This window comes from Lipotes vexillifer, unplaced genomic scaffold, assembly GCF_000442215.2.
Source record: "Lipotes vexillifer unplaced genomic scaffold, Lipotes_vexillifer_v1.1 scaffold810, whole genome shotgun sequence".
Classification (NCBI taxonomy): domain Eukaryota; kingdom Metazoa; phylum Chordata; class Mammalia; order Artiodactyla; family Lipotidae; genus Lipotes; species Lipotes vexillifer.
Window position 1 is genome coordinate 412,810 of NW_006797357.1, and position 12,379 is coordinate 425,188.

A 12,379-nucleotide genomic window follows, 5' to 3' on the forward strand; every position below is an offset into this window, starting at 1 on the left:
GGAAAGATAAATGATATCTACCTGCCAACTCTTAACAGTTCCACAAATTTGTCTCAGGCCCTTCATTTCCCTCTCTATAAATAAATGCCTTTGTTCTTTACTTCCCAAGATCATAGAATCTTTTATTCTACCTTGACTACCAGAGGTATTCATAATAATGGCATCCAACCCAGGGCTGACAAACTCTACAACAGTCCATGTTCCAACATTATCTCTTAATTCAAACCCCTTAATCCCCAAAGTATCTTATATATACAGAAAATTATCCCAGGGCCTTAACGCATTAAAGAATATTGTTATTTTATAAGTACTTAATTGGTTGAAATTCAAGCATGAGCCAGAGACATTTCCACACAAGGAACTTTTCTATAAAATGTTAGAGAGGAAAGATATTTATAGCCTTAAAGTAAGAAGGTATTACATTTCATAATCCCGCTCGCCCATCTTCCTATGAGCTGGCTTCATTTATTCAACAAATATTTAGTGCCTAGTAGATGCCAGTAACTATTCTAGGTGTTGTAAACACAGCAATGAAACAAAGCCCCTGCACTCATTGTGGGGAGGCAAATAACAAATATTATGCATTAAGTCTAAAAAGGAAAAATAATCAGCAGAATAAAGGGCCCAAGTGGACTGATGTACCCTCTCTAATTAGATGACATCTGAGTAGAGATACTACTAAAATAAGTGAACTATTCAGATACCCGAGGAAATAGTATTACAAGCCAGAGGGTAAGAACAAATATAAAGGATCGGATCTAAGGTATGGGTGTTCCTGGTGTGCTCAAAGAAAAAAAAAAAACAGAAAAGAGGTCCCCATGTGGTTTTTATGTTCTAGGCAGAGGGAACATCAAGAACAAAGGTAATGAGGCAGAACCATGTCTGCTATGTGTGGGGAATAGTAACGAGCAAAGTGTGCCTGGAATAGGGTGAGCAAGGAGAGCAGTAGGATTTGAAGACAGAGGGGTAATGGAGGCCGTATCATGAAGGGCCTTGAAAACCATCGAAAGATCTTTACTTTGAGAAGGGAAGCCACTGGGTTTGGAGGAGAAGTGGAAAGATCTGATCTTTGTTTTAACTGAGCAGCTGATGGGTTCTGATATACTTTTTATTTTATTTTTTTTTTTGCCGTACGCGGGCCTCTCACTGTTGTGGCCTCTCCCGTTGCGGAGCACAGGCTCCGGACGCGCAGGCTCAGCGGTCATGACTCACGGGCCCAGCCGCTCTGCGGCATGTGGGATCCTCCCGGACCGGGGCATGAACCCGCGTCCCCTGCATCGGCAGGCAGACTCTCAACCACTGCGCCACCAGGGAAGCCTGGTTGTGATATACTTTGATGCTAGATAGAAACAAGATGATTTTGCTAACAGATCAGATGTGCACACTGGAGAAAGAATTCAAGGATGCCTCAGATTTTGTGTCTGAGCAACTTGAAGAATGGAACAAACACTAAGTGAGACAGGAGGACTGTAAGGAAGGAAGGTTTAGGGGTGATATTTAATTATCAATAAATCACAGATATCTATTAGACAACCAGGTAGGAAATCAATAGAGCAACTGATTCTTACAGTAATAAATGAGTTATATCCTTGAGACATAGTCATTTTATTTGTCAAAGAGTAATGATTTTATGTTTTATCAAAAATTACCTTTCAATCCAACAAGATGCCCAATGCCAAAACTGATAAATTTGATAGTCAGTTACCTAATACTACTGCGCAGCTTAAAGCCTCGATTTCATCTTTTCTTGGTTCCCACTGTGAATCCCAAATGGTAATAAAAATCTAACTCCTCTGACACTTCTCTAGTTTTTTTCCTCTACTGATTTGGTACTTTTTCTCCTTCAGACAATAAGCTATACCCCTTTGGTGGCAGCAATAATGCAAATTTAGTTTTATAAGCAGACCATCTGGTGATCTTTGTAAATGGATTAATGAATTATAGTTACGTATTTTGTTGCATGAAAAATAATAGACAATTCATCTTGTTAGCCTTTTTTGACTATTAGTCCATTGTGAACTAAAATCAATTAAGAATCTAAAAAGAATTCTAGCTTTGGTAGTTAGATTGCAATTTTTTGTATTTCTGTGTTTACTCTTTACCTGTGGCTGAAGTGGTAGATATAAGCTCTTTGTGTACCTATAATTCAGAAAGGGCTTTACCCACCACTATGTATAATCATTATGTTAATACTCTACAGAGAGTATTAACAAATTATAAAGTCTCTTAAAGGAGCTCAATTCTGATTGGTTTACAGAGATAAATTAGAGAATTTATAGAGATAAATACTCCTAAAATTCCTGGAAAATAAAGAAATTGACTCATAATACTTTAACTATATTAAACTTTAAAAAAAAATTCTTCCTATAGGAGCTAAAGCGGAAATATTTTAAGATTCCAAGTTCCCATAATTAAGTGAAATCTTTTTTTTTTTTTTTTTTTTTTTTTTTCCTTGCGTTATGCGGGCCTCTCACTGTTGTGGCCTCTCCCATTTGCGGAGCACAGGCTCCGGACGCGCAGGCTCAGTGGCCATGGCTCACGGGCCCAGCCGCTCCGCGGCATGTGGGATCTTCCCGAAACGGGGCACGAACCCGTGTCTCCTGCATCGGCAGGCGGACTCTCAAGCACTGCGCCACCAGGGAAGCCCTAAGTGAAATCTTTGGTAAACAAGACTAACTTACTTGGTTTTAAAAATACAAATGTACTTTCTCGAATTTATCAGTGTTAAGTAGAAAACAAACATGTATCTTATTTTACTTGGGTTTTTCTTAATGTATAGAGATTTGTCAGTCAAAATAACTAACATTCTCCATAATGTTTAAGTGTATGAAAATGTAAATCTGTGTTCAACTAAACTGACTATTCAACACTATCTACCGTTTTGTATACTGTCATCCGGAAGATAATTTCCAAGATCTTTGGCTTTAGATAACTTAAAATAGTAGACTATATTGAGTTAATTAACTCAATAATCACTGAATACAGGATAGAATTCTCAAACATTAATTACTAAACATAAGTTTATATCCTTTTGCTTGTTATTTTTCATATACTATAGAGAGGCAATATCTTTGAGTCATATTAATGAACCTACTGGGGCTTCCCTGGAGGCACAGTGGTTGAGAGTCCTCCTGCCGATGCAGGGGACGCAGGTTCGTGCCCCGGTCTGGGAAGATCTCACATGCCGCAGAGTGGCTAGGCCCGTGAGCCGTGGCCACTGAGCCTGCGCGTCCAGAGCCTGTGCTCCACAACGGGAGAGGCCACAACAGTGAGAGGCCCGCGTACCGCAAAAAAAAAAAAAAAAAGAACCTACTCAATTTTGCTACTTTAAGTGTAAAATAATATGTGTGGTGTAGAAAGATATATGTGTGGTGTAGAAAGTTCATGAGCTCTGGTAGTCAGCTACAATGTTTGTGTATGACATCTCTCAACTGTCCGTCCCTGCCTCTAGTTTACTCTCTGAAATAGAAGTTACTACGGTTAAAATAATTAACATAACTGGTTGAGACTACACTTGGAGTAATAGTGACCAAGAAATATAAACCATTTGTGTTTGTTTTTCAAGAAAAGAGCAAAGATGATCACTGATGAGCACACCCTTCAGGGTTTTCTGTGTCTTTTTACTGTCTTTATTTTTTTATACCTCTATTGCAACTGAGAGCAATGCAAATGATTCTTATCAATAAAAATAAAAATGAAAATTTTCCCTCAAATGTAATTGATTATTGCTTTGTGGATACTGACCACTTTTGCATCTATTTGTAAATCCATCTTAGCTTTCCTGATATCCTACACATAAATGTGTTCTTTGGGGACTTCCCTGGTGGTGCAGTGGTAAAGAATCTGCCTTCCAATGCAGGGGACATGGGTTCGATCCCTGGTCGGGGAACTAAGAGCCCATATGCCGCGGGGCAACTAAGCCTGCGCACCACAACTACCGAGTCCACGCACCTCAATGAGAGAGCCCACATGCCACAAACTACAGAGCCCATGTGCTCTGGAGCTCGCACGCCACAATTAGAGAAGAGAAGACCCGCAAGCTAAAGAGAAGCTCACGTGCCACAATGAAAGATCCTGCATGCCTCAACTAAGACCCAACACAGCCAAAAAAAATAAAAATAAATAAATAAACATAAATGTGTTCTTTGAATTCTCCTTAGAATTGGCTGTAACATCTTACTAGCTCCCTTTGTAATTAATGAGCTCAATAAAATCTCTGACACCTGTTCATTTAAAATTATGAAAAAGGCAGATGGTATACTACTATGAAATAATGAAACCTATGCATTTTAAAGGCAGAAGAGGAAAGCTAGCAGATTTAAGTTAACGATTAGAAAAAGAGATAAATTATATGAATAAAAATATGTAAAATACTAGGATATATGGCATGACATTTCCATGCAAAGTTAAAAAAAAAAAAACAAGGCCATATTAGAAAATTTTATTTCAAGGCACAAACTAAAGCTATCTCAATCAAAGAAATACAACTTTCTGTTGGAAAAAAAATTTTTTTTGAGGGGAAAGAGATGGATTTCTCATCAACACTGTGAAGGAACAGAACTAGATCTTTAAAGTCCCTTCTATCTCCAAAATTCAACTATGAATACAGGAAGCCTTAGAGAGCAGAAACTGGGAAGTAGAAATACAACAAAGATTTCACTTTTAGTGGGGTAAACAGAGCTTGATGTAGATATGTTACTCATCCTTTCTATTTTCTAAAACAAGAAAATATATATTTCTGCTGGAATAGTTTTTTGTCAAACACTGTTCAAACAAAGTCTCAAATTCTTCCTAGTTTTAACACTTATGGAGGAGAAAGGATTATACTGCTACATCATTTATCCAAAATACCGAATCATAAGAAAATGAGCTTTAGAGAAAGAGGAAACAGTGAAAACTTATTTATTTAACTTATGCCAAATAATGCTTAAAGTCATTTCCAGAAGTCATTTTTGTAAAAATCAAAATCATAACAAAAGATAATTATATCAACATAAGGTACCTATGTTTCGTAGAATTTCGACAAGTTTTTCTCTTTTTGAGTACTGGCCAACTTGGAGAATGATCTGCTGAACATCTCTACATGCTCCACCCACTTGTCCAACAGCAACAAACAAATAATTCGACTTTAAAAACTCCCCAGCCAACCTTGAAAGACAAGAGAGTATTCCTTAACTTATCCTCTTCCATTAATACTCATAATATTCACTGAATTACTACAAGTGTTACCTCAATATTAATAAGCCAGATTATAACAGCTATAATAAGAGAAGGTGGATACTTACATCATCCAAGTACTACTTTCAAATATCAGTATTAAATGTTAAGATTTTGCAAAATACTTAACAACTACTAGTGAAAAAGTCTGTGTCAAATTATGGATAAGTAATTTCAAGTGGATGTGTTCACCATACAAAACTATATAAAACATGTATATAACAATAAAAAAAAAGTATGCTAAGTATCAGACTACAAGCAGGAATTTTTTTATTAAAAATTAAAATGTAACTCTACAACAGAAATTCTGTTTTTCATTCATTGCTTTCATGTATGTTATTTCTAGGAGTTGTTTCCTGAAAATATTACTTGTCAAATTAGTATACTTCAAATGAAGTATTAGGAGCAAACCAGATCTTAAGTCAGTGCTTTTTGTAACATGACAAACATTGATAATATCTGTACAGCATAATTGGGCAAAAAAATGAGATGATGTGAAGAGACCAGGGGCCAGGGCCACACCAAGTTGTGGAGGCTCACCCCAAAGGTTGGGTGTATCAGCATCTTGACACACACACAACTCACTGACAGCATACAATTAAGAAGCCCTGCTCTAGATCACCCAGGAACATGGAGTAGGGAGAAGGGGAATTGCCAATTACAGATCAAGTTTGGAAGGAAAAAAAGGGAAGGTCATGTAGCAGTCATGTACATACTCTCCTATGTAGCAGTCCCTTACTTTCTAGCCACCTCCTAGCATATCAAGAAAATAGTTCAAACTCAGTAAATCCATAATCTTAATAAATCACTGCTGCTTCTCTCTCTTCATCTGCTCTCTTACCATAAAAGAAAAACACTGTTGATATACTACCTCTAGAGACAAGAACCCTCTCAAACCTTGAGATCATCTGCAAGTCTTAATTGTCAATCATCCTTTACACTCATGAAAACATATTCTGAGTGCCTCGTGTCAGGCATACATGGTACAAGGCACTGGGTGTATAAAGATGAATGTGATGGTCTCTGCCTCTAAGGTGCTCATATCAGGTAGGATAAATATAATTATATTTAAAAATAATTACTATAATCTAAAATATTTATATAGGTTAATATTTACATATTTTAATTATTTAATGATTTACTATAATAATCCAGTGTTACAATAGTTAATATCTATTGAACCTAACTATATTCCAAGAAACATGAAAAGTGTTTTAAATAGTTTCTTTCACAAAATACAGGATTCTTTCACAAGACTGGCAGAAAATGGATGAAATGATGTCTGTTAAGAGTCTTCAAGTTTGAAGCTTGATCTAAGGAAGCAGCAAGCAAGAATGTGAAAAAATGATGACTAGGGAAAGGCACTCAATGCATAAGAAGACACAAGGATAAATAATGAGGAGGAACAGAATTTGGCTTGTGTGGCTGATAGGAAATAGTCTAAATAAGCCAGAAATACATCGGTCCAGGTAAAAAAGTGGCAAATGAGGCAGAAATTGTCTTGTGTAAAAGAATTTGAAAGTTGGTTAGTCTGTGGAGATGGAAAAACATGGGAGGATTTATCTTAAATAAATGGCTATAAAGATCAGACTTTGTTTTGGAATTTTTACCAGCATAAAAATGAAACTACAGGCAGGGAGACAGGTTAGAAAGAAAGCTACTACCAATGAGCAGAGGGAAACTGAAAAGGACCTAAAATAAGGTGGGAAATAAAGAAACTAACGAATTTGAAATATTTTAGAGATAACTGCCAAGTTGAACACTTTTGAAGGGCAGAATTAAAGGAGTATGAGGGAGGAATCAACATGATTCAAAGGACTCTGGCTTCCAAAGACCACGATGCCAATAAGGAAAACTGAAAAGGAAAGAGGGAGCTGAAGAATAGGTTCAATTTTGGACTTGATGAACATGAGTTACTGGTTAATTCATCTAAGAGGAAAAACAATCCTAAAGAGTTAAATCTAAAAGTCTGGAGCTGAGGAGAGAGATTAAGCATACAAGTAATAATTGGGTTGTTTGTTTTTGATATTAAGTTGTAGAAGATCTTTACATATTTTGGATATTAACCTCTTATGGAACATATCATCTGCAAATATCTTCTCCCAACCAGTACACTGTCTTTTTGTGTTTCTTCATGGTTTCCTTCACTGTACAAGACAAACAACCCAATTTTTAAAACTGGGCAGAGGACCTGAATAGACAGTTTTCCAAAGAAGACATACAGATGGCCAACTGGCACATGAAAAGATGCTCAATATCACTAATCATCAGGGAAATGCAAATCAAAACCACAATGAGATACCACCTCACACCTGTCAGAATGGCTATTATCAAAAAGATAAGAAATAACAAGGGTTGGCAAGATGTGGAGAAAAGGGAACCCTTGTGTACTGCTGGTGGGAATGTAAATTGGTACAGCCACTATAGAAAACAGTATGGAAGTTTTTCAAAAAATTAAAAATAGAACTATCGTATGGAGCAATTCCACTCCTGGGTATATATCCAAAGAAAATAAAAACACTAATTTGAAAAGATATGTGCACCCCAATGTTCACAGCAGCATCATTTACAATAGGCAAGATATGAAAACCTAGGTTTCCACCAACAGATGAATGGATAAAGAAGATATGGAGTATACGTATATGCAATGGAATATTACTCAGCCATAAAAAAAGAATGAAATTTTGCCATTTGCAACAGCATGGATGGACCTGGAGATTATTATGCTTAGTGAAATAAGTCAGAGAATGACAAACACTGTATGTTTTCACTTATACGTGGAATCTAAAAATAAAAGAAAGGAACAAATATAACAAAACAGGAACAAACTCACAGATACTGAGAACAAACCAGTGGTCACCAGAAGGGAGGGGGCTGAGAGAGGAGCAAAGAAGGCGAAGAGGATTAAGAGTTACAAACTACTAGGTATAAAATAAATAAGTTACAAAAATGTAATGTACAGTACAGGGAATATACTTCATATTTTATAATAACTTTGTATGGAATATATTCTACAAAAATACTGAATTACTACACTGAGCACTAAAAACTAATATAATATTATAAACCAACTATACTTCAGTCAAAAAAAAAATACAGGTAATAAGTTTGGGAGAGTAAACAGGTACAAGTGCAAGCCAAGGAAATGGATGCTTCAATGGTTCAGTGAATATGCAGAATGAAAAAAGTGGACTTTAGACAGAATAATAGGCAACTTGTAACATTTAAATGCAGACAGTAAAGCAACTGAGAAGTCATCAAGAACTCAAGAATATAAACAACTCAAGGTCAGGAACTCTATCCTATTTATCATATAGCCCCAAGGCTTATAATCAAATATGGCTAATAAAAAGTCCTCAACAAATATTACTGACTGACGGTAGTATACATTAGTCATTTGGGCTGGCCAATATCTGAACACTTTCCTATTTCAGGGTAAATTAAAAAAATAGATGGGACCTCCCTGGTGGCACAGTGGTTAAGAATCTGCCTGCCAATGCAGGGCATACAGGTTCAACCTCTGCTCCGGGAAGATCCCACATGCTGTGGAGCAACTAAGTCGGTGCGCCACAACTACAGAGCCTGTGCTCTGGAGAGCCTGCATGCTTCAACTACTGAGCCCGCGCACCTAGAGCCCGTGCTCTGCAACAAGAAAGGCCACCACAATGAGAAGCCCGCACACCACAACAAAGAGTAGCCCCACTCGCCACAACTAGAGAAAGCCCCACGTGCAGCAACAAAGACCCAACACAGCCAAAAAAAAATTAAAATTAAAAAAAAAAATAGAGTGGCTTTGTGGCAGCAGCGGCAGCTGGTCTCCAGCATCATGAGCGGCTTCAGCAGCGAGGAGCGTTACACCCTTCACCCTCAAGTACTGAGTCTTCCTCAAAAGTGAAAAAGGACAATATATATCTCCATTTCATGATATTCCAATTTATGCAGATAAGGATGTGTTCCACATGGTGGTTGAAGTACCACGCTGGTCGAATGCAAAAATGGAGATTGCTACAAAGGATCCTTTAAACCCAATTAAACAAGATGTGAAAAAAGGAAAACTCCGTTATGTTGCAAATCTGTTCCCTTATAAAGGATATATCTGGAACTATGGTGCCATCCCTCAGACTTGGGAAGACCCAGGACACAATGATGAACACACTGGCTGCTGTGGTTACAATGATCTAATTGATGTGTGTGAAACTGGAAGCAAGGTATGTGCAAGAGGGGAAATAATCAGAGTGAAAGTTCTGGGCATACTGGCTATGGTCGATGAAGGGGAAACCAACTGGAAAGTCATTGCCATTAATGTGGATGATCCTGATGCAGCCAATTATAATGATATTAATGATGTCAAGCGGCTGAAACCTGGCTACCTGGAAGCTACTGTGGACTGGTTTAGAAGGTACAAGGTTCCTGATGGAAAACCTGAGAACCAGTTTGCTTTCAACACAGAATTTAAAGATAAGGACTTTGCAACTGATATTATTAAAAGCACTCATGACTACTGGAGAGCATTGGTGACTTAGAAAACTGATGGAAAAGGAATCAGTTGCATGAATACCACAGTGTTTGAGAGCTCCTTCCAGTGTGATACTGATGCTGCCAAAGCCATTGTGGATGCTTTACCACCACCATGTGAATCTGCCTGCACAATACCAACAGATGGGGATAAGTGGTTCCATCACCGGAAAAACTAAGGAAATTTCTCTGGAATACAAGTTGATATTGCTGCATCCTATTCGTCTGAAAGCATTAGATGCAAAAGTAGTAACTTTTCCAAGCTTTAAATTTATAGAAGTAATCAATCAAATTCTGCTGTGACCAATGCAATATATCCATACTGTTATCCATCTAAAAGCATCTTTCATATCAACTAAGATAACTTTTAGCTCCTGCTTAAATATCAAGACAGTTGTAGTTTGGAAGTCATCTGTGAATAAATGTCCAAGATAAGTATGCACTGGATATATATGTTTGCCACGTGTTAGGAAATAAATAAATATAAATTTTTAAAAATTTTATTTGTTTATTTATTGTTGGCTGTGTTGGGTCTTCATTGCTGCGTGCGGGCTTTCTCTAGTTGCGGCGAGTGGAAGCTACTCTTTGTTGCGGTGCGCGGGCTTCTCACTGCAGTGGCTTCTCTTGTTGTGAAGCACAGGCTCTAGATGCTCGGGCTTCAGTAGTTGTGGCACGTGGGCTCAGTAGTTGTGGCTCGCGGGCTCTAGAGCACAGGCTCAGTAGTTGTGACGCACGGGCTTAGTTGCCCCACGGCATGTGGGACCTTCTCGGACCAGGGCTCGAACCCGTGTCCCCTGCATTGGCAGGTGGATTCTTAACCACTGCACCACCAGGGAAGTCCCAGAAATAAAATTATTTTGTTGAAAAAAAAAAAAAAAAAGATAGGCAGGAGGAATATTACCTGCTAATTAGGTAGGTAGTTACCCACCTAGTATTAATTACCTATGATGATGATGGGAATGTAGATACCCCACTTCAAATTTAAGATACCATTTAAATATAAGAAACTATTCTTTTATGTTCCACTAAGAAAGAAAAAAATCTTGGCAACTGGCCAAATGCTTTATTACGATTTAGACTTTTTCCTCAGTAAAGAGCTCTTTTTAACTTTATACAAAGGCTTTTAAAATCATCTAATAAGTAATACAAATTGATAGTGTTTGACCCCACATAACATTCTATCAGACCAGGGGATCCACTTTCAGCAAAGGTGGTATTGCAGCAGGTGCACAACCATGGGGTCCATATCATACCACAATACCCAGAAGTTGCCAGCCTGACAAACTGGAACTGTCCACTGAAAGAACAGCTAAAGGGACAGCTTGGAAGTGATTCTTTATGAGGATGGAATATCATTCAGTAGGAATCAAAGATCTTCATGTGGTACATGGGTCTGTGAACCAAGGGATACAAGCAAGGGTGGGCCACATACCATCCATCACTTCCAGTGACCCACATGGGAAATCTGTGCTTCCTACCCCCACTACAAGTATAGGTTCTGCAGTTTTGGAGGTCTTGGTTCCCAAAGAGAGAATGGTTCCACCAGAGAAAACAGGAAGAGTCTTACTGAACTGTAAGCTAGAGCTGCTGCATGGGCATTTCAGGTTCCCTGTGGCCAAGGGATCAGCAGGCAGGAGGAAGAGTCACCACTCTAGCAGAAATGTGTCATCCTAATCTCAGAACTCACAGACCACACAGTACATGGTATGATACTCAAATATCTGTGGAAATTGGTATATAAATTTTCCAACACAAGCACAATTCCCCCAAGCTCTATTATTTGGTTTGAGGAGAAGGCACAACAATAAAAATAATTTCATTTAGTAAGCACTTATTAAATCCTAGCTAGGTGTTGCACTCATGCGCTCGCTCGCTCGCTCGCTCTCCCTCTCCCTCCCTCCCTCTCTCTCTCTCTCTCTCTCACACACACACACACACACACACACTTTAATAAAATGTGATGCTAATGTAAAGCCAGGAATTAAGGTAATAAACAATGAAAAATAGGGTAAACTTCCTGGAAATACTTCTCAACTACCTAAGTTACAATCTTAAATTTAGGATTAAATGAAGTAAATCTCTCAAAAATAAGATATTCACATTATTTCTCCTGCTATAAAAGCATCAAGTACATAGCAACTACTTTTAAGAAGAAAAAATTTACCTTTGAATTTCTTCTGGAAAAGTTGCGCTAAACATAAGGGTCTGACGCCGTTCCTTTGATGGCATTCCTTGGCAGGAAATTAACTTCTTCATTTCTGGTCCAAAACCCATATCCAGCATGCGATCAGCTTCGTCCAAAACTATATATTTGACTTGTCTGAGACCAATCTTTAAGGATATTTTCAAGGGTGAGGGCAGAGAATGCATACTAGTTAACGTATTAAACTAAAATATTCTCTACAACTCCAACTATTAATATATTCTTAAGGATGAAGATTAGAAATAAATGCATAAAATGAAGAGAACTGTTATGACTAGGTAATACTATCAGTGTTTATTTCAGTTCTCAATTTTGCCTGTTATAAAACATTTTATAAGAAAGAAACCAAAACATCTAGATCAGTACTACACAATACACCTTTCTGTAATTACTTAAAAATTCTGTATCTTCACTGTTAGCCAGTAGCCACATGCAGCTAATAAG

General features: G+C 37.8%; 1 protein-coding gene and 1 pseudogene across 1 annotated transcript in view; one reads left to right on the forward strand and one right to left on the reverse strand.

Moving 5' to 3' along the window:
- Positions 1 to 12,379, reverse strand: part of DDX4 (DEAD-box helicase 4) — a 61,107-nt gene that overhangs the window by 2,715 nt on the left and 46,013 nt on the right. Inside the window, exons 15-16 of the mRNA XM_007469269.1 lie at positions 11,897 to 12,063; positions 5,003 to 5,148 (exon numbers count right to left, since the gene is read on the reverse strand). Coding sequence (XP_007469331.1) covers positions 5,003 to 5,148; positions 11,897 to 12,063 — 313 coding nt within the window. The remainder of the gene's footprint in view (positions 1 to 5,002; positions 5,149 to 11,896; positions 12,064 to 12,379) is intronic.
- Positions 9,044 to 9,911, forward strand: LOC103076156 (inorganic pyrophosphatase pseudogene; annotated as a pseudogene).